A 22,430-nucleotide genomic window follows, 5' to 3' on the forward strand; every position below is an offset into this window, starting at 1 on the left:
TAGGCAACAATGCAGACAACAATCCAATTTTAAATATTTTAATTGTTTAAAAAATAAATTAAATGGCATAACCTTAAAAGACTGACAAATCAAGTCATCTCATGAGCACTCCCATTGGTCAGAAGACACAATGAAAGGTGCTCTAAACTTAGAGAAGTACAACAAAAGGCAAATAGAGCGTCACATTCATACACATCTTAAAACATTGTAAATTAAATCCTCAGATGATCTACAGCTGATATTTATATACTCCTTTACATGCATGAGGCTATGATACAGTCTAAAACAACACTGTACAGAAAAAGGCCCAGTAGAGGGGTGACTTGGATGGATTTACAACTTCAGCGTTCCTTAAAGGCTCTAAAAATACCTCACAAGAAATCCAGCAAAAAAGCTGGTACGTTTCCACACTGAGTAACTGGATGTGGTAGAAGGCTAAATGGAAAATGCTACAGTTCATCCACTGACGGCAGTAATTCAACCGTTAAGCATATAAGAGATTTAACATCTAGTTTCCAAATTAACTTTCAGATTATAAAAACATTTGTAGTGCTTCCCTGATAATCCTTCAAACCAAGAGAAATCCAAGCTGCTTGTATATCTGATGACTTAAACCTGAATTGATAAGCATTTTAATGATGTTCTTTGCCGTTACAGTGTCAGTCTGCATGTTGGTGGTGTGGATATTGGTCAGGGTAAATTATGTTGTAAACTTTGGTTAGAGTCTACATGACCAAACATCACAAAAACTACACAACATAAAAGCGGTGATTGTTCAAACACGGCAGATAAGGCACAGCAAACTGTCAGTTGGTCTTCAACTTCGTAGCTTGTGTCGCCTGATCTGTTAGCGTGGCTCTTATTGAGTTCACAACTGTCTGTCGGACATTTTCTTCCATGTATTGCTCAGTAAGTGGCTTCAGCACCTAGAATGAACAAAAAAGAAAAAACAGCAACAATTAAGAACTAGATTTTTCTGAAGAAAATGTGAACAGTGCTTATCTGAACATTTTTAGCCTGTTCTGGGTGGTTGTTTACAGGTCAAAGTCAAAAGGAGTCCACCAACAAGTCTCTAGATATGTACATCTGATGGATTTTTTTTTTTTTTTTAAAAACACACCATAACAACCACAAGGGGAACACTTCTTTTGCAATTACTGTACATACACGAAGAGCAATGTTTGAAAGTTGAGCATTTGAAGAAAAAAAATTATATTTACTACATTAAAAAAAAAAAAAAAAAAAGAGTCCATGACTTGATTTTATTAATTTATGAGATTGTAAAACCTTCTATATATTTTCTGGTCTGGAACAATTAAATTCCAAGAACATGAGAACCCTGGACTTATGGGTCTGGTTATGGGTCTGGTTATGGGTTTGTTTACTCACCCTTAAGTTGTTTCAAACCTGTATAAATTTATTTCTTCTGCTGAACACAAAAGATGTTATTTTGAAGAATATGGGTAACCAAACAGTTGCTGGGCCCTATTGAATTTCATTGTATTTTTTTCCATACTATGGAAGTCAATAGGGCCCAGCAAATGTTTGATTACCCATATTCTTCAAAAGATCTTTTTTGTGTCCAGCAGAAGAAACTCATACAGGTTTGGAACAACTTGAGGGTGAGTAAATGATGACAGAATTTTCATTTTTGGGTGAACTATCCATTTAATTTCTGTTTTAAAGATCTTATGGGTGTGTAATGACAATGGTGAGAAAATGACAATTTTCTTTTGTGAATGAACTATCCCTTAAAGAAAGACCAATAGTAATAATACATAAAAGCAATTGAAATGCAAAACCCTATATATTATTTTAGTCTAATACCCAGAAAAATTCAGAACTCAAAAGCAGGGCTGGGAAAATAAATCGATGCATCGCGAATCGAGAAATGATTCTGAGCTTTTCCGAATGCATCACAATTCTCTCTTGAACCGATTCTGAGCTTAGTTTTTAACAGCAGATGGCACTGCGTGCTTTAGAAACGGACATACTCTGCTTGCTTCCAATTCCTTACACACACCACTTGAACCTTCTATAAAATTATTCAAAGTTCTAAAAGGTTGAAGTGAATTACAAGGGTGTTTGCAGTGGGCTGTTTACATTAACCTTACATCATAAAAGCATTCTGAGGTGCAAGTACATTCTCAGATTCAGCCAAACACACAAGCACTCTTCATGAGCATTTAAGAGTGCAGTTAAAAACTAGCCTAAAGTGCAATCTGCTTCTAAAAACTAAGCTCAGAATCTTTTCAAAAGAGAATAGCGATGTATTCGGAAAATCTCAAATTCAATCCACGAATCGAGAAGCATCGATTTATTGTCACAGCCCTACTCAAAAGCACTTCAGATGAGATTAATGTAGATGAAAGCAAACCATGTGAATTCACATATAAATCAAGTCCTATCTCAACACTCCCAGTAGGATACAGGATGTAAATCTGACATTAGAAGCAGGACTGGCTCTAAAATTCATGGGTCCTATGACAACATTTTTATTGGTGGAACCCCTCTTCCCTGGACTCCATGAGTAAGCTATACTAAAGAGGAACTTGATGAGCTTGACGGTTTATAGGATAAGATGAACACAAAAGAAACAACAATGAAACAACAATGTGTGGGGCAGGGGAGAGAATGTAGAATGGTCCCAACCAACATGCAGAAGCACATCCAGGAAGCATAACTCACCTGTTCCCACAGAGCCTCTGCTATGAGGTCTATAGCCACGCCCACTTCTCGATACTCTCCTGAGTATCTGACATACGACCAGGCACACAACGAGAGCAGAGCAACCCCCATCGCAAGATTGGCCAGAGCTGCGATTACTGATAAACCAATGAAACCTGTTATGGTGGAGACCATGTAGGTGACAAACATGACAGCAAACAGAGTGGCCGGAGTTCTCGCCGCATAGAAAATGTTCTTGCTTTCATTGTGTTTCATAAAATTTGTGTACACTTCATCCAGCTCTGTCTCCAACTGCTGCTGGTAGCGCTGACAGAACTCCACACCACCCATTTTCTTCACAGAGCAAAACTTCTGAACGGAGGTTTTCTTAAACTCTTCGTGATAGCGTTGGAGGTCAACTGGGGCGAGGTATGGTTTGTCTCCTCCACATACCTGTGACATACACGAAACAAAATTATTAGCTCAGACACATTTCCTAATATTTCTAATCACCAGATGCAGATATTACTAAACCAAGACCATAAGCGTAAAGAAACAGTACAGTGAAGGAAATTCTAAAATATTGTTTCGAACAATTGTAGAAAAAAAATAACATTGTGATGACCAGAAATCAATTTTAATAGTACACTGAGAACTCATCTTTATTGTGACAGTTTCATTCTTACATCTACTATATCTACAACACAAAATATTGTTAGTCCCGAGATTCTTCACGTTAGTTAATAAATACATAGATCTGCAATTAGCATTTGAATTCCCTAATGGTCTGGTGGTAGAACTTTTGTTAACTGTGTCAGAGGTTCCGGGTTCTAATCCGCTCTCGTATAGTTTATGGCCATTTTTGAGAAAAAAAGTAGGAGTAGTTTGCATTACTGGATGTTACTGTCGATCTTTTAACATTTCTATCGCAAAACAGCTGACATTTATTCAAAGTTTCATTATTTGCATCTTACCTGGCTCTCTTTCAACTGTAAACTGACACTTAGTGCTGGAATTCACGCTCTGCTTCTGTGAACAGTAAACCCCACCTACTTGGTTTGATTGGCAATCTCAATCATTTTGACATTGACTAGCGCTGTTAGACCGCTGAGGCAGAACAGTCACCAGGCTAAAAATGTGTCTTTTAAACCTTTTTGTCATGGGGGGGGGGGGAATTTTGCCATTTCTAATTATTGGGGGGGGACTTGTCCCCCTCAATGTCTATGGTGGTAACGGCCAGGAACTAAACCATAACAGGCATTTTCTTTTTGTGAGTTATCTAGGCCAAACCTACTATTTTAGCGCAGCGGCCTCAAGTTATTTTCAGTTATATAGGCTAGCTCATCTCATGTCACGCTCCTGCTATATTTAAGTAGAATTTAGGTCCCTCTCCATCTATGATCCATTTAGTAGTGAAGAATCTTGACTGAATGCACCTCCTTGATATGCAGGATGCATTTGCTCACACTATCTCCTATTTGTCTGTATGTATGCTGTCATAATAGCGGTTCAAAGTAACTCTACCTGCTCCATGGTTCTGTTATAAGTGTCTTTCGCTCCAGCGATAGCAGTCAAGTTGTTCGCTTCAGCAGTTGCCTGAGTAAAAGAGGCACATGTTTAGGGATCAGTAAGATTTTTTTTTTTTTTGAAAGAATGCTGTTGAACTTTTCTGAAGGATCATGTGACACTGAAGACTGGAGTAATGATGTTGAAAATTCAGCTTTGCCATCACAGGAATAAATTATGTATATGTAATATGTAATATTTCACAATTATACTGTATTTTTTTTAAATTCCATTCTAAATCTTTTAAACACAGCAGTGTAGGTCACTTTAAAGATGGAGAGGAACATACCTGCAACATGGATTTAGGATGTGGAAGCTCTTCCCCTTGATAGACTTTGATATATGCCTACAAATAAAGGAATGCAAACATGGGTATTTTACTGGATGTTCATAAAGCAGAACATGTTATGGATCTACAACCTGATTGGATGAGGCATGTTCAGTGGCACTGTAAAAAAAGAAGCACACCTGTGACCTCACACCAACTGAAGTCACAGTTGTCACCAACTGAAGTCAACTGACATTAATGCATTCATGTTGCTTGACAGCTGTAAACAGGCCACTGTCATGCTAATGCACTATATTACTTGACTATATTATCATTTACTTAATGAAACAGAGGTTTCTTGCCTTATTATCAATAAAGACTTGCATCATTTGCCACACAAATTCTACAGGAACACTTGAATAGAGCCTCTTCAATTTAGGGTGCATTCACACTTGTAGTTCGGTTCGTTTGGTCCGGACCAAAGAAGAAAAAAACCCATTTAGTCCTGGTCCGATTAGCGTTCAGGTTGGCAATTTTATTACCGAACCAAAAGATACCGAACCTAAAGGCATACGGATACTTTCACAACCTGATTGGTCGGATTTTATGACATATTGCCAATTCTGAGACTGAACTTACCGAACATCCAAAACAATGCTGTGTGCTGAGGTAAATGCGCTTGTTGTGTGTGCGTAGCCTGCATATGATGGTATTTTGGCCAGCTGGGAACTCGTAAAGAGCTTATAAAATGTATAAGGGAGTCAAAACAGCGGTGGGAATCCATCCGTCACACACACTAACGATCTTCTGCGTGGAGACGCGTGTCTGATGCCTGTCATGGGCAAACTCGCGGCTATGACGAAAAACCGATATGCGTGAGGATTCTGTCCTTCTTTAGGGTCTCATCTTCCTGTTTTTGGTTCAATTACATGTCTTTGGTCCTTGTTGCGTTCATATATCATTCGAACCACACCAGAGTTCGTTTGGAAGCGGACCGAGACCCATCTTTTCAGCGGTCTCGGTCCGCTTGTTAGGTGCGCACCAGGGTTCGGATGGCAGCGTTCACATATTTTCAAATGAACCGCACTAACAGAGCAATCGCACCAGGGTTCGTTTTAATCGAACCAAACATGACAAGTGTGAACACACCCTTAAATCCTGACACAATTTACACCTAATCTGATTGTGTTTACAGCTGTGACAGCAGCTAAGCAATCAAATCTGACCTTGAAGTACTCCAGCAGGTCTCTGCATGTGACTTTAGCTCCATTGATCTCTTTCTCTACTAAGTTCTCTGGTGCCAGCAGTAAAGGCACTAGATTCTGCAGCTCCTTCTTAAATGAATCATCAATGTCTGCAACAAAAAGAAGAAAAAAAAAAAAGTTAATGATGAGCCTAGAATTCAGACGTGCACATCCATGTCGGTGTCTGAGAGAAATCTGTCCTGACCTTTCAGTCTGCCATCAAAGTAAGGGTTAATGGCCACCTTCAGACCTGGATGTGGCAGCAGAAAGCAGCCTATGTCGGAGAAACAGCTGTGAATATGTTTCCTAACATTCTGCAGCTCTTCGTGTTGATTCGGCTTCACCTGCATAGCACAAATAAAACATTCACACTTTGTTCAACATGCTGATGCCGTGTTCATCTATTCTGTGCTTCATCTCACCTGTAGTCTCCGTTCCAAGAAGTAATTCCCTCCTATAAGCCCATAGTCATGCTCGTAAGGGTAACACCAGTCTCTGATCAGAAACAATAATTTCTGAAAGACAGAAAAGAGAAGTGACGCTAAAGATGCATTTTGTTTTTCTAAAAATTTAGAAAAAAAAAAAAAACATATTTTAGTTCAAACAAAATGCATCTCAATGAACTCTTACACAGAGACTGATTAGGTTGTAATCGATGCCCAATTTATTCAGGTCATTAGCTCATTCGTAAACTTTTTCAGAGAATAAAGAAAATAATCCTATTATCAAAAAACTGTCTTTAATTAATCTACTGTACTATCAGATTTCATAGGGTTTTAGGAATTACTCTGGTAAGAAAAAAAAATTGTGTTGTTTTATCACATCAGACTTTGTGAACAATTTTTTAATTTTTTTAAAATACGTCTCTTATGCTCACCAAGACTGCATGTATTTGATAAAGAATACAGTATATAAAAACAGTAATACTGTGAAATATTATTACAATTTAAAATAATTTTCTAGTTTAAAATAAATGTATTTATTAAAATACAAAGCTGAATTTTCAGCATCATTACTCCAGTCTTCAGTGTCATGTGATCCTTAAGAAATTACTCTTAATATGCTCATTTGCTGCTCAAAAAACATTTATCATCAATGCTGAAAACAGTTGTGCTGCTTAATATTTTTGTGGAATCATTTTAAGGACTCTTTGAGAAATAGAAAGTTCAAAAGAACAGCATTTATTTGAAATAGCGATCTTTTGTCCAATGTCTCATTTTTGATCCGTTTAATTTAATTCAGTTTAACTTTGATCAAGTCCTTGCTGAATAAAATTAACTTCTTTTAAAAAAAATCTGCCCCCAAACTTGGTAGTGTACATATATACACATGTATAATATATATTAAATATGATAGGCACCAGTGTCTGAACTTATCACTTTAAAGGTCAGTGTTTCAGTATTTCTTGAGGGGATATTTCTTTTCTATCCATTTAGAACACAGCACAAATACATTCCATATAATCCATCAAAACATATTATCTGATTGTTCAATGATGGTTGTAAAGTCACCCCTGAAACATTTTAAATATCTGTGGCATGTGTGTCATTTTTTGTCCTGAGTTTAAGTTAATTTGTGGCCATGACAGACACTCAGTATGGAAATAGCTTTTCTACCTGAAATGGTTTCTCACGGATCTCCTCCAGTGCAAGTCGACCATATTCTGTGAAAAGCTATAAAAGACACATGATGTTACTATCTCACTTACACTATTAACAAACCACTAACAATATACACCAACAAAGAAAGTTACTACCTGGAGATGCTGCAAATCATCTTCTTGGATATTCTGAGAAAGATTATAAACCTAAAACAAACAAGGTCGTTGGGTCACATAATATGATAGAGCCTACAATGAATGACAAAGCCCCATGTAATGACAGCCTTTACTAGCGTATGAGCCTCACTAACGTGCTTCTACATACCTGCACAGAGCTGGTCATGGTGCTTAGAGCAAAAACAGTGGCACAGTCTTTGATGGTGGACTGACTGTCAAAGGCTCCCTGAGTGTCCACCAGCAGCACAGCCACCTAAGGACACACATAGATTAGTCTTATCAGTCAACATATCTTGACAGTGACATAATACACATCTTCAGCTTAACGCCCATTCACCTTAGTTCCATCTTCCTTTTCCACAACAAACACCTCACTCCAGGCCTGGATTCCTGTGGTCTCTCTCTCACAGCCTCCCCTCCAGGAGAAACCAGTCAATGGCTCATCATCTTCTCCCATCCATGACTCAGATGACTACAAAGAAACAAAAGAAATCGTTCTTATGAATGTCCTGAAATGCATGTAATAAAGCATGCATGCTCGCACACATGTGACCTAGCTGGTTTTATAAATGCAGGAAGTAGCCCACATGTTAAGACATGTCAATGATAGGAGTCATCAGGAACTTGTTCTCAGGAATGATAATTCAGATAGACTTATTTTTAACTGTGTTGGAGTTCTCATGTCTTGCATATTTGAATGCATAAGGGTAGTTGACATGTTCATTTAAAGTCCTCAGAGATAAGGGCATTTTACATTTTAATAATGTGTTATATTGTATATAGTTATATTTAGTGATTCACCGAAATTTTGGCTACCGAAAATGTTTGACCAAAAACAAATTTTCGGTTTTGTAGCGCGTCTGCCATCCAATACTCGCAATAAGCTGAGATTTTGTTTCATATTAAAATAACAATGCGCAAATGTCCAATTCTGTTGATTCTGTCATGAAATTCAAACAATAAATTTTTACTATGCCACGACAGATCACTGTAGCGCCTCAGTTCAAGCAGCACATGAACTGATCATCTCTTCCTCTTTACTACTAGTTATAGCATGAAATAAACATGAATGAACATCAGAAGGTATGTTGAAAGAAACAGTACAACTTACTGAAATGTATCATGTCTCATGTAATCGCTCAATCTGTGTTTCAAAGGGGAAAAATATCAACCATTTGAACAGCTTGTATAATGAAAGCTATTCAATGACCATAAACTCGTTAGTTAACTAGAAAAAAAAAAGAAAAAAAAAGAAGAGCATTTTGATATACGCACTATATTGCATTAAATTTTTACTTAACCTGTTAGTGATGTCTTCATTATTTAAAATATGTTTGAATAAATCTGTCATGAAAACAAGTTATTTACAGTTTATTATCATTTAAATGTTTATATTTCACCAACAAATTGGAGTAGAAACATAATTCTGTTATTAAAAAGTTTGCCTTATTGTACAGCTCAGTTTTATTTGAGTGTTGATTAAATAAATTTGATTAATAAATAAACTTTATTTTTGGGTTTTGGATAAGTGCATCCTGTATTCCCGGTGGATTATTGAACTGTGAAATATAGAAACAAATAAAAATGTGGATAGAAATACTATTTACTAATTAGGGACTACATAAATGACTGAATAATGACTGATAATGAAATTACATATTTACAAACAAAACAAACAATCAAACATTTTATCATCAATTGTTGAAGCAATGTTTTGAGGACCCTTGAAAAATATTCAGAACCCCAACAGGAAGTAAATAAGAAAATTTCAAGATTTTAAGATAGGGCTGAAGTTTTACCTCCTTTTATTAATTAAATTTGTAAAGCTTATGTGAAACTACTCATGTTTTCAATTTTTCAGTTGGGTAGTGTGATGCCTCCATATAATGAGAGAGCATAAAGTATAAAATTAGAAGTAAAGGCTCCATTTATTTGTGAGGTTGCAGTGTATGTAAGTCTAAATGTTTTAGAATTAGGTTAATCAAAAGTAGACTAAAAAAAAATAATTTAACGGTGACCAGTTTTAGCATCTAAAAACATACAAGTTCTTATTTACAAATATACCCATTTTAATCTAAAATCCTACTTTGTGTCCATTTGTCAACTACCATATGCTTACATTAGTGGAAGGGAGTTCATTCTAACCTGATTTTGCATGTAACGTAGCATGAAATCCAGCAGGAAGGATTTTCCCTTGCGGAAGGCACCGGCCACAGACACCACAACTACGTTGAGATCCTTGACATGTTCCTGCATCAGGATTTTTTCCAACGCAACAGTATCCAACTCAAACTTATGATCATCCTCTTTAGCGATCACAATTTGAACAGGTCGAGCCCCCTCTGGAACTGGGTCCTCCTCCGGCTCAAGCTCTTCTGCTACAGCACATGGTGCCACACCATTAGTATCAGAGCTGAACTCCTCCAATGAGCTCAATGCCTCAACTGGCCGGCACAATGGAACATCTTCCACACCTGTCATCACTGTAGGGAAAAAAAAAAACCCAGTAAAAAGTTATTTGCAGGGTATTACTGGTAATTTGTCCACTTAAAGGGTTAGTTCTGTCATTTACTCACCCTCATGTCGTTCCAAACCCTTAAGACTTCCGTTCATCTTCGAAATACAAATTATTTTTAATAAAATCTGAGAGCTTTCTGTCCCTCCATTGAAAAAGTTCTCTCAAATTCTCTGAAGAGACACGATCGCTTTATACGCTGAACAGATTTAAGCTTTTATTCACATCTAAACAATCATCAACTCACACATCAGCTATGATAAACGGAAGCTCAAGCATGTTTGCTTAACGTGCGAGAACCAATGAGGTTCATTCTTCTGTGATATGCAGCATGTTTGAGCTTCAGGAAGAGGTTTTTTCTTGTGCATCAAGCAGGTTTATGTTCTGTTTATATTCGCTGATCAATGTTTATGTCAATAAAAGCCAAAAATACTGTTCAGCATATAAACCACTCAATTCATATGGATTCATTTTACAGTCTCTTTATGAACGTTTTGAAGCGTCAAAGTGTCAGTTAAGTAGCTGTCGACGGAGAGTACAGAACTGGCTCAGATTTTATTAAAAATATCTTCATTTGTGTTCAGAAGATGAATGGAAAGTCTTATGGGTTTGGAACAACATGAAGGTAAGTGAATGATGACAGAATTTTCATTTTTTGGTGAACTAACCCTTATTTACACACTGCCTGGCCACAAAAAAAAGTCACTGTTTGGATTTAAATAGGCAAATACTTTGAGTCTATGACTCTTGTGAATACAAGATCTTGAACAAAAATTGTTGCATTGTATTGCCAATGCAAGAGTCAAGCACTCTGTAAAGTCTACTCCAGCACATCCCAAAGACCGAAAATTATGGTCTGGACTCAGAGGTGCCAATTCATGTGTGAAAATGATTCTTCATGCTCCCTCCCAACAATTCTTTCACACTTTGAGCCTAATAAATCTTGGCTTTGGCATCCTTGAATATGGCCATGATACATCTTCCTACATGGTCATTCAAGAAATGAAAATCTGCACACTCCAATCAGGGTAAAAGAACTGTTCCCAAACATATAACATGCTAGAAACATAATAATCACAGCAATAATGATCCAGTCATAGACTCTTTAAGTATTTGTCTATTTACCAGTAAATCCAAACAGTGAATACATTTAGTTGCTATATATGGCAGCTTCAGCCATAAATTTGTCACTGTTTAAAATGTCAAAAATAATCGTCACTATCTGCACTTATTTTGTGCAATATTGGCCCAAACAAAGCATGCATGGATAAGAAAAATGTACATAATGAACACAATCCTTGCTGTTCAGACATGAGTTTTCTGATGTTTGCAGCTTTGCTTTTAAGCACTCAACTAGCAGCTTATTACTGTGGTCACTTTCTATTCCAGGACTGTGTGGGTCTCTGTTCTAACCCCATGCACTTTATCCATGAGCTGTGATAAGCCTAGTTCCCTTCAGCCACAGGGCTAAATTTGGTAATTTTTGTCCTCTGGTTAAGACATATGTAACACAAAACAAACACCATCTCCCCTTGCTTTAGTCTCCTCAGGCTCACGGCCAGATGAACAGAGCCCCTGGATCAGAGTCAAGCAGTGTCAGACTAAGCTAACACACACCAAGGACACAATTAATGGGACAGTTCATTCAGAACTGCTTTACACACACACACACACACACACTGTTTGTAATAATACATTAGAGCTGCACGATACTGGAAAAGTTGAGAATCACTTTTCTTTTTTTCGGTTTAAAATAGAGATCACGATTCTCTTATGAATCTGTATACAACTTTTTTTTTTTACATGTTAAAAAATAACATGTAATTTACTATAAGTTTTGATGTTAATTTCTGTCTATTTTTAAAAAAATATATTATTTTAAGTCTTTCTCTATTTTAATTTTTAATCAGTTTGAATGATTTAATGACTCACTATAATCTTGTTAACTAAGAATAATAAATGCTGTAGAAGTGTTGTTCATTTAAAGTTGATGTTAATAAACGAAAACCTTAATGCTACCAACATATTTCAACTATATATATTTTTTTCACTCTGATTAATTCCAAAGTGAAAATGTTGCTAGTTTTAACAACTAACAGGTAAAGTAGACATTGGTATTAGCTATTGAAAGGCCCAATATCATTGATGCGGACTACTAACTTCAGACAGACAGGACATACAAATCAGACAGACAGGACACCATTATCTAAAACAACAACCACCTGCATGCATGTATCTTATCAGTTTATGAACTGACTGATGTGTTTGCCCAGATAAAAAGTAACTTAATATAATTGTCCTGTGCACTTTAACATCATAACATGTTGATTTACTGGACACATCAGCGAAACTCTAAGTAAAAGTAAATTTACATGGCAAATTACCCTGGTAGGTCCTGAGACTACACACACAGGCATACAGGACATCCACCACCCTAAAGCTTCAGGGAGCAAGCAAAACACACAACTCATGCCAAAAAAAAAAAAAACAGCTTTTGAGATGAATATGGATACAAAAGTTTCCCTAATGCGAGTTTGATTTAGTTTCTAGCTGCGCACGAATTCTTTGAAAACCGAGCTCGTCAATCACAAAACTACCGAATTCAGTGAAATACTAAAATAATTTAATATGACTGTGAAATACATTATACTCACAAACTATCATAATATTGGTTTTTAACACATAACGCATACTGAACGGCCATGACAAAGCAAGAAAGTAAAAAAGTCTGGCTCCAAAGTTTGCAAGGTTGCAAATTAAGCCATCTAATAATAGCTAGCATAAAAATAACTGAAGAACTCACCGAGAACACTACAGTTTACCAATAAACATGCGCTTAAAGTGTGTATATCACGCATTAAACCGATGTGGTGTCAATAACAAGTATCAACTCTCTGAAGCGCGTCTCACGAGGCTTTTAACTCTAGTAACCCGAGTCAACAAGAGCTGAATGTTAGTCAAAACTCTCTTTTTCAGCTCTCAGTGCACGAGGCGATCCGCTTTCTGGCGCGAATTGATTCACACCTGGTCAAATTTGACCGTGACCAGAAATAATACGAGTTCAAGTCCAGTTTTTAACTTTTAACATGGCATTAAACGCAGGCTAACGCAAAATAACAGAGAAGCACCAGTGAGACACAATCACTGAAGAACGGACTTTCGATGATACACACACGATATGAAATGAGGCAGTCACCTTCATCAAAGTTGTGGCACTTGCGGTTCTTCGCTGAGAAATGCCGATTCCTCGGTCCGCCGTCTTCCGCCATCTTGGTTCTGTTGAAACTTTGCTGCGTGACGTAACAGCCCCAGTTTCACTGTACATATGCACTCATTCAGAGAATCAGAGATGTTTGGGAAACAAACGAAGATGGGTTTGTCTTTGTGGGTAATAAAATTACAATACAATACTTACAATAAACTATTATATATTACAGAATAAACAAAATAAAATATATATTAAAATATATAATGAAGACGGAATATTCCTTATTTATATGTCACAAATCAAATAAGAAAATTTGTGGCATTAACCATGTGACTCTTTATACAGATGACCAGATTTCTTCCACGAAAGCACAAGATACTCCTCAAATCATGCCAGACAACATGATCATCATGTTTTCATGAGGGGGGGAAATGCTAAATCATGCATTTTCATTACAGTGATCTCACACTTTTGGAGCCCAATATCCACAGGATACCATAGTGCATTTTTATCTGAGAAGCTAAATTACTGGAAGAAAAGATGTGTAAAGATTTAAAGGAGGAACCCCCAGAGAGACAGCATATCTAGGACTGTTCTATTTTTAGACTGACACATTTCAAATCCATTTGCACATGTGCCTTGTTTCATTGCTCTCCAGATCAGAATGTCAGAAAATAATTATTGAAAAATAAATAAATGATGAATTTATAGACATTTAAAAGAGAATGAGCATACTAATGTCTGATAATCATCAGCAAATGAAAAAAAAAAAGTATATATATATATATATATTTTTTTTTTTTTTTTTTTTTTTTTTTTACATATATACACATATATACACATATTACATATATACATATTACACCAACGTGCAAAATTTTATGATTTTATTAATTTTATTAATCTAATGTATTTTAACATCAGCGTTTAGTATTGCAATTAAAAATGGTTGGTAAATGCACATTACAAAGTCAGAACAGCAGCATCAAATGTGCCAAATATTCCACTTAAATGCGCAGTACTGCCCCAATCCAGATAGTGGCAGTATGACACCAACAAAATACAAAAGAAGAAATTTGGATGGTAGTGATGGGAGAAACGAAGCTTTTCGTAACTTTGAATCAATTGAACCAATTGCTTCGCAAAATGATTCACTGATTCGAAGCGCTCGAAAGGTCTTACGCTGCTGGTCAGAACGGTGTAAATGCATCTCGGCTCAAACATACATAAAATCCCCTTTTACAAAACAATTGCAAATGTTTTATTAAAGGTATTAGATGCAATAAACAAATAATCTAATACCATTAAATATAAAGTGTCTTTATAATATGTTATTTTATTGAATTGCAGGGCTTGTTTTGTTTGTTTTATGTAGAGCTTGGTTAATCAATAAGAGACTTTTAATTATATACAAATGTGTCATTAAATATCTACAAATTGAGATCAGATAAAATCTGGTTCGTGGGTTCACAGAAGATCATCGCCCCCTAGCGGCGAACCATTGAAATTTCGAAACATTTCGAAACAGTAATGACGTAACGAAGCCTCGTTTACTAAAATCACGTGACCTTTTGGAACGTTTGTACGTGCTCCGAATCACTGGTTCGAAACAAATGATTCGAATCTTTTTTCGAAAGCACCTATCACTAGTGGGCGGTACTTTGTAGTTAACTAACTCAAAGTGTACTCATTTGCGCTACCGTGTTGTAACTTCCTTTGCAATTGTGGGCGTGTAAATCCTGTCTAGCGTTAGAGCAAACAGTTTAATTCATAATGACCGAGGTGTGTAAAGAGGAGTTCGGCACTGCAGTGGGTCCAGTGGAAAAATGGATCCTGCGGTCCTGCAGTGTGTGTGTGGAGATCATCTCTCTGGGCTGTGTGATAAAGTCCATCAAAACAGCAGATCGCTGCGGTCAAAGTGCGGATATAGTGTTGGGATACGATGACTTAGAAGGCAAGTTCTATCATCAAGCGTTTTCTTATTGTGCATGGCAGGTATTTTCGACTGACATGTTAATTAGAGACAGCTAAAATAATTTCTTGACCTGTTTTAACAATTTCTTTGCTTATTCCTGCCAGATGTGTCCTCTCAGTACAGAAAAGAAAATGAGAAGAACAGTAATGGTTCTTTAATATCTCAACTGTTTCTGAGATATTGTTGAATAAATGAAGAACAAATGAAGGCTTTTGCTTTTTAGATCTTTTTAAGATTAATTCTGTTTTCTAGTTGGAATCCAGTAAAATTTCAGTATGTAGTGTGATGGATTTTTTTTTAATTAATCATAACTAACATTTCTTTTTCCTTGCAGGAATAACATTTATATGCTTTTGAAACCTAAATGTTGCCAAAACTTGGGCCAAAGACAGTGGGTGTCTGAATCATATCTGAATAAAACAAAAGGGGAAATGAAACTTGGGGACAACTAGACAACTATCTAAATATAACATGATATTGAGTAACCAACGAATTAATAAACACATGATTTGGGCAGATCTTGCGTTACCTATTAACAGAAGGGTTTGACCTATGAAGAACTAATCATATTGTAGAATACTTTGCCATGCTCCTATCCTATATAAACTGTTGTATTCTTTTTGCTGGTGGGATTCTCTGTGATTGATATGAGGTCCTCTGGCTGTGAATAAAGCATATTCTAAGGCATAGTCTGGAGTCTGCCTGTTTTTTTGCTGTGCAGCAAGTTAGGGAACACTAAAGACCTTACTCCCAAGTGATAGTGTTCAAAAAGGGACGAGACGTCGTTCGACTCAGAGTGAGACTCTTAGGCAGGGTTCTGATTGGAGTCAGGTAACTATAATTCTTAGGCATCATATGTGGTCAGAGTAGTTACACTTAGGCATCAACCTTTGCGGGCAGAGTGAGAAAGTGCTTGCTGCAGAGCAAATGGGTGGAGCTTACGTTAGCTCCCCCTCGCTAGACGTCCAGCGAGGAGGAGAGAATGTACAACCACATCCTAATCCTACCCTAACCCTACCCACAACTCTATCTTTCCACCCCATTCAACGTCCAGAGAGGTGGAGAGTTATATCCCTCCACCCCACTGGATGTCCAGAGAGGTGGAGCTGGCCCTCATAGACTCTGCAGTGAGTACCACTTGGAAAATCTACCTCAGTAGTCAGGCATTTTTCATGAAATTCTCCCAAAGACCAAATAATCTAAGCTGCTAAATCCACATTCATTTTCTAACTCTAGTCTAAACAATTGACTCATTTGTTTCATTTCAATGGATTTAGGAGATTTTTCTCCCTATGAAAAAGCCATTTGTAATTAATAAAATGTTCTAATAAATAAATGTAATAAAACAATGTCTTTGGGGGAAAAAATGATCAAACTGATTAAAACGTCCTTATTATATTCTTTCATTCATAGGGTAAAACATAAAAAAACTCTTTGCAGTTTAATCAAGGCGTTTGTTTGAAAAAGAAAGTTCAGTGTATTGCAGGCAAAGCCACTATCAGAATTAATCTAATTAAAAATGTTATACATCATATATTTAACCGCATTGCAGAAGCTGGGCCAATAGAAAATCTTCACTTTGTTGCCCAATTTGTGCTTTTAAAATAGCCAATACAGATATTGAGAAAGCAGGGTAGCTGATGGCCTTTATGAAATATAATTGAGGGAACTGATTGAACAATTGCACAATATTGAAAACAGATGTGCTCTATCCAAGATTGTTTTATAGATTTTGAAATAAACACAACTATAATTTCTGTAATCCAGTGGTTCTCGACCAGGGGGCCTCAGCAAACTTACTTAAGTGACCCTCAAGATGACTTAAAATGATTTAAAATAAGACAAAACAAGCTTTTAATGAGCTAAACAACTTAAATCAAGACTTATTTATATATTTTTTTATTTAATTGAATTTGACCCCTAAACAACTAGGACTTGGCATGGCCATTTTTATAAAGAATATACGTTTTTCTAGCAATGCCAAGCTCTAAAATATTTTATTAGGTATAAAGATATGTTTAAAAATTTTATCCAGTAAATAATTAGCAACTGTAAAAGTCATGCAAATTCATTGGTTAAAGAGAATGGGAACCCTTAAAGGAATAGTTCACCCAAAAATGAAAATTATCCCATAACATGACTTTGTTCTTTCAGCCGAACACATTCAAGACTCCGATTGTGTTCGGCTGAAAGAAAGTCATATACACCCAGGATGGCTTGAGGGTGAGTAAATTATGGGTGAACAATTCCTTTAAGCATTTCCTAATTTAGGTCTTAAACTTTTGGAATCTTGACATTTTCATTTACAGAAACTAAGAGAGTCAATATATTGTTGTGGACAGTGGAGTCAAAAAGGTTGAGAACCACTTCTGTAATCAGTCAAGCAGGCATAGTTATGGGCAGATGATCTCAGAATAACCAAATGTCAGCCTATTAATCAGCCTTGTCAATATATCTATCTCCAGACATAACTACAGAGATACTAAATGAAAATAATAATTGATTTCCTTTATTTCACTCTAGGTTATCTCTCAAACCCTCGCTACTTTGGAGCTGTGGTAGGCCGGGTTGCAAACCGCATTGCAAAGGGCCACTTTGTGATAGATGACAAGGAATATAAACTGGCTATAAACAATGGACCAAATGCTCTGCATGGAGGACTGAAGGGATTTGACAAGGTAAACAAATGATTACATATATGTATATCCTTTTTGGTCCAAAACAAGTTTACAGTGTCTTCAGTAGTTACTAGAGAGTCATGTTTCTCACTTTAGAATACTGATCCAAATAATTAGTAATTCCTTCTGAAGGATTTAGTAATGCTTCTCTCATTACTAGTGGGTTACCATGACCTTCACTTTAGAATTAATTATACATTATGCATTATTCATGTTAATTATGAACCTGTATATAGTAGTTCTTAGTAGTTCTCTGGGAGGTATGAAAAAACAGTAGTTACGGATTAGCTAATAGTGAACTACCACATTCAACTGAGCACTTTTACTTACTAATTCATTAATCAGAGTTTCTTGTTAGTTAATAGTAGTTACTAGAGTGTTAATAATGTGATACTCATTTGTTCCTGTATAGTTATTCATTAATGACAGAACATTATTCTAAAGTGTTACCCTTTCATGTGAGTCAGCAGACATCGTTGCATCTGTCTTGTAGGCGTTTCATTAAAGGATTAGTTCACTTTAAAATGAAAATTACCCCAAGCTTTATTCAGCCTCAAGCCATCCTAAGCCATCTAGCTTCTGCCAGACCACCTTCCGTATTCAACTTATGACGAAAGTGTAACTGACTTTGTGTCAGTTACGCTTTTTTCATAATATTAATACAGAAGGCGTAGTACGTAGCGTAAGCATTTTGAACTGCGAGAGTTTTACACTTTCTTCGTAAGTTGAATATGGAAGGCGTTCTGGCAGAAGCTAGATATTTTACTATTTAACTTGTTAAATATGTTAAATATTTCTTACACAAACGCATCGCTTCGCTTCAGAAGGCCCCCCGGAGCCGTGTGGAGTACATTTATAATGTATGGATGCACTTTCTTGCACTTCATACTCGTTGGTTCCGTTCACTGCCATTATAAAGCTTGGATGCGTCAGGATATTTATTAATATAACTCCTATTGTGTTAATCAGAAAGAAGAAAATCATATACACTTAGGATGGCTTGCGAGTGAGTAAAGCTTGAGGTCATTTTCATTTTAAAGTGAACTAATCCTTTAAGGACATTTGTGTGTTGTAGGCCGTGTGGACCACAGAGGCTGTGGATAACGGAGTGAAACTGCATCACAGTAGTCCAGATGGTGATGAGGGTTACCCTGGGAACCTAAACGCTTGTGTCACTTACACACTGGAGAAGAACACACTGAGTGTGCTGTACCAAGCACAGACTGACCACACTACACCAATCAACTTCACCAACCATTCATACTTCAACCTGGCTGGACAGGTAGGGCTACATGCACAGGGTTTCTAAACCTCGTCTTACACTTCATGATTAAAGTCTGTGTGAATTGGATGTTGCGACCAACTTTACTTCAGTACAGTGACTTATTTCCGAGTGAAACTGAATATGAGGATATTTTCCTCAACACACCTACCTGGAAGTTTCTAGTATGCCTAGTAAGACCTTGATTAGGTGGTTCAGGTCTGTTTAACCCTAAATGGTCCTTGGGGACAAATGTTGGCAAAATCATATATACACACACACACACACACACACACATATATATATATATATATATATATATATATATATATATATAAGAAATGCTTTTCTAAGTTTGCCACCTGAACACACAAAAAAGTGTCTTTTGTGGACACAACAGGTGTATTCCTACAATCAATAAATGCTATTTTATGTCCCACATTCTGCAGGGAACACCAGACATTTATGACCATGAGGTGACCATCTCAGCGGAGTCATACCTGCCTGTGGATGATACAATGATCCCCACAGGTATTATCACATTGTTTATTTTAGAGAATTAGATCTTTTAAAACATCTTTAACCTTACCTTACATCACTCCAGAACAGAAACTGTCAAATGTAGTTTTTTTGTGGTTTCTGTACTATGTACAGGGGAGGTGAAATCTGTTGAGAAGACCCTGTTTGACCTGAGAAAGCCTGTCCTCCTTGGCTCTAGACTGAAAGAGCTGCCTGGTCCAGGCTTTGATCACAACTTCTGTCTGCGCTTACCTGGTGAACCGCCACTGGAGCGAAAATGTGCACGGTGTGTCATTTGTATTGGAATATTGAGTTCATGATATAACACTTAAATGTGTCTTAATATTACTGTACATGTTGGTCTCTGTAGAGTGGTGCATCCTGGGACGGGTCGTGTCCTGGAGGTGAGCACTACACAGCCTGGGGTTCAGTTCTACACCTCCAACTTCCTGGATGGCACATTGAAAGGGAAGGGTGGAGCTGCTTACTCCAAACACAGTGCCTTCTGTTTAGAGACCCAAAACTGGCCAGATGCTGTTAACCAGGTAAATTAATTAAAAGTACATTTTTATTTAAATAAAACAAAGTTGTGGCACTTGATCAATGTACACTACCATTGATAATTTGGGGGTCAGTAAGATTTCATTTTTAATACTTTTTTTTTAGCAATGATGCATTGGCATGCAGTTAATTATTTTAAATTGTAATAGTATGTTTTTATTGTATTTTTGATCACCAAATGCAGCCGTGGTGAACATAAGAGACTTCTTTTAAAAACATGGTAGTGCACATTATACTATATATCATATACAGAGCCTATTTGTGAACTTGTTTATATTTATGTAATGTGTTTGCTTTAGTCCAAGAGTAAAGCATAATGGTCCTCAATGAATGAGATGTTCTACCTGTTCTCTCTTTAGCCTAATTTTCCTGATGCTCTGCTGAGACCAGGAGAGACGTACAAACATACAACGCGCTTCACATTCTCAGTGGTGTGAAACTACATGAGCATGTTAATTTTACTTTTCCACCATTATACAATTGCACTTTTTTACTGACACACATTACGTGTATTGCTACTAAGATCATGATATTGTATTTCTATAACTGTCAATAATTTGCTCATGTTTTAATAGAAGATATAAATTATATTATATAATTAAAGCCTGTAATTTGATTAAAAAAATAACGCAACCTTTTTTTTGTTTGTTTGTTTGTTTTGTTTGTCTTTTGAGGTATCTGGGTGAATACCGAAAATTTAGTCATGTAATGAGACATCTATAACATTTTTACATTTGGTCAAATTATATCAATAATATAATGAAACAAATGTTATTTTGTAACACGAGTGCCAAAAATAATTGATAAATGTAATTGATAATTTTTAAGTAAATATATACATAGAATTAATATATTTTATTTTATAAATAATATTATGTTTTTTTTGTTTGTTTTTTTTGTTTTTTGTTTTTTATAAATTTGATAATGCATTTTTTTGGCAAAATGACATTTCATAGTAGTCCCACATCATCAAAGAAGTTAATCATTCAAAACTCTATAATGTGTTTTACATTTGATAATTTATATTCGCGTATACCTCATGCCATACATTTAAGATGCATGCACATGCTTGCTGTTGTTAGTGCTTATTTCTGTAATATTGCATTTAAGCAATCCAATATGGACTCAGTGACTCTGTGTGAAATCACACAATGTCAAAGTACTTTCGTTTATTCTATGATAGAAAATTAAACTAAAATGAAAATGTTTCAAGTGCCTCCACACAAAATCTGACAAGCCATAATAAGGCTTTTGAAATTATGAAATTAAAACCGCCAGTAGGTGGCGGCAAATCACTGTCTTAATGAGTAAAGAATTCATTCCACTGATTTGTTCAAAATGTCTGAATCATTCTGGAAGGAAGCAAGTGACCAGGTCACTGAATCACTGAACCGATTCGTTCCAAACCCCGGATTCGTTTAGTAACGAAATACCACTGTGTGTTGCTCGCCTCAGAGACGCGTATCTCTTTTGCTGTGGCTTGTTTAGAAGTATTTTCGTTGGAGAAATAGAGCAAAAACAGACAATATTGGCAATATTACGTCTAAAATGTCAGGTAATATTAACTTTTTGTTTACTGAACTGTTGTTTAAAATCAATATCACATTTGAAATTACACTAGGGCAATTTTTTCCCAATATATCTTGAGTTTAGGGTGCATTTTTATGGAGCCCCTAAAGGGACATGGTGATAGTAAAAAAAAAAAATATGATTGAAGGGGAAAAAATATTTCAACGCTTTTGTTCTCTCGCAAAACGTTCGTGTTCAGAGTCAAACAAAAGGAATAGTCACATGACCTCAACATTTTCTGAGTGACTTCCAGTTATCATTATGTGGGTGGAATTTTTTTTTTTTTTTTTTTTTAATGTAAAATGCCTTGACATTAAGCAATCTGATCAAATGACGAGTCATGGAAGAGATCAAAATATTACTTCCTTTCTGTCACTGGAAATGGAAGGTTAAATTGAGCATATTGCACATACATTATTGCATGCAGTGCTCTGGTTGTACTGCAGTTTGTTTGCAAATGATTTTCTGGTATTCCATGCAAATATTAAATTTCCTGCAAAAATAATAGTATGAAAGTATGCCATCACAAGCCTTTTTGTCATTTCACACAGAGCTCTACTGAATGGATTTGTTGCATTTATTTATTTATTTTGTATTCGGTAAATTATGCAGCTCTTTTCTT

General features: G+C 36.2%; 2 protein-coding genes across 3 annotated transcripts; one reads left to right on the forward strand and one right to left on the reverse strand.

The window, feature by feature from the left end:
- Positions 1 to 24: 24 nt before the first annotated feature.
- atl2 (atlastin GTPase 2) lies at positions 25 to 13,401 on the reverse strand. 2 transcript variants are annotated; one of them, XM_051916935.1, is made up of 13 exons: positions 13,234 to 13,401; positions 9,668 to 10,005; positions 7,860 to 7,994; positions 7,671 to 7,775; positions 7,502 to 7,552; positions 7,362 to 7,418; positions 6,168 to 6,260; positions 5,951 to 6,089; positions 5,728 to 5,855; positions 4,523 to 4,579; positions 4,192 to 4,263; positions 2,689 to 3,120; positions 25 to 926 (listed from the first exon to the last, which is right to left on the reverse strand). In XM_051916935.1, exons 1-13 carry the CDS (start codon positions 13,304 to 13,306, stop codon positions 807 to 809), a joined length of 1,800 nt encoding a protein of 599 aa, XP_051772895.1. In that variant the 5' UTR covers positions 13,307 to 13,401; the 3' UTR covers positions 25 to 806. The 2 variants fall into 2 exon arrangements, with proteins under 2 accessions (XP_051772895.1, XP_051772896.1); XM_051916936.1 differs by lacking the exon at positions 13,234 to 13,401 and adding an exon at positions 12,841 to 13,006.
- Positions 13,402 to 14,858: 1,457 nt separating this feature from the next.
- Positions 14,859 to 20,872, forward strand: galm (galactose mutarotase). The gene is made up of 7 exons (XM_051917820.1): positions 14,859 to 15,199; positions 17,744 to 17,898; positions 18,974 to 19,180; positions 19,609 to 19,690; positions 19,814 to 19,964; positions 20,049 to 20,223; positions 20,599 to 20,872. Exons 1-7 carry the CDS (start codon positions 15,019 to 15,021, stop codon positions 20,674 to 20,676), a joined length of 1,029 nt encoding a protein of 342 aa, XP_051773780.1. The 5' UTR covers positions 14,859 to 15,018; the 3' UTR covers positions 20,677 to 20,872.
- The last annotated feature ends 1,558 nt before the right edge of the window (positions 20,873 to 22,430 follow it).

Source organism: Ctenopharyngodon idella, chromosome 13 (genome assembly GCF_019924925.1).
Source record: "Ctenopharyngodon idella isolate HZGC_01 chromosome 13, HZGC01, whole genome shotgun sequence".
Lineage (NCBI taxonomy): Eukaryota > Metazoa > Chordata > Actinopteri > Cypriniformes > Xenocyprididae > Ctenopharyngodon > Ctenopharyngodon idella.

Bases quoted from the DNA above. Each gene is read 5' to 3' on its own strand.
- atl2 (XM_051916935.1), bottom strand. From the start codon at position 13,306: ATGGCGGAAGACGGCGGACCGAGGAATCGGCATTTCTCAGCGAAGAAC. The intron at 7,776-7,859 runs GTGAATGGGCGT...GTGTGTCCTTAG, and splicing joins AAAAGGAAGATGGAACTAAG to GTGGCTGTGCTGCTGGTGGA. The intron at 7,553-7,670 runs GTATGTAGAAGC...TGTTTGTTTTAG, and splicing joins CCATGACCAGCTCTGTGCAG to GTTTATAATCTTTCTCAGAA.
- galm (XM_051917820.1), top strand. From the start codon at position 15,019: ATGACCGAGGTGTGTAAAGAGGAGTTCGGCACTGCAGTGGGTCCAGTG. The intron at 19,181-19,608 runs GTAGGGCTACAT...CACATTCTGCAG, and splicing joins ACTTCAACCTGGCTGGACAG to GGAACACCAGACATTTATGA. The intron at 19,965-20,048 runs GTGTGTCATTTG...TGGTCTCTGTAG, and splicing joins CTGGAGCGAAAATGTGCACG to AGTGGTGCATCCTGGGACGG.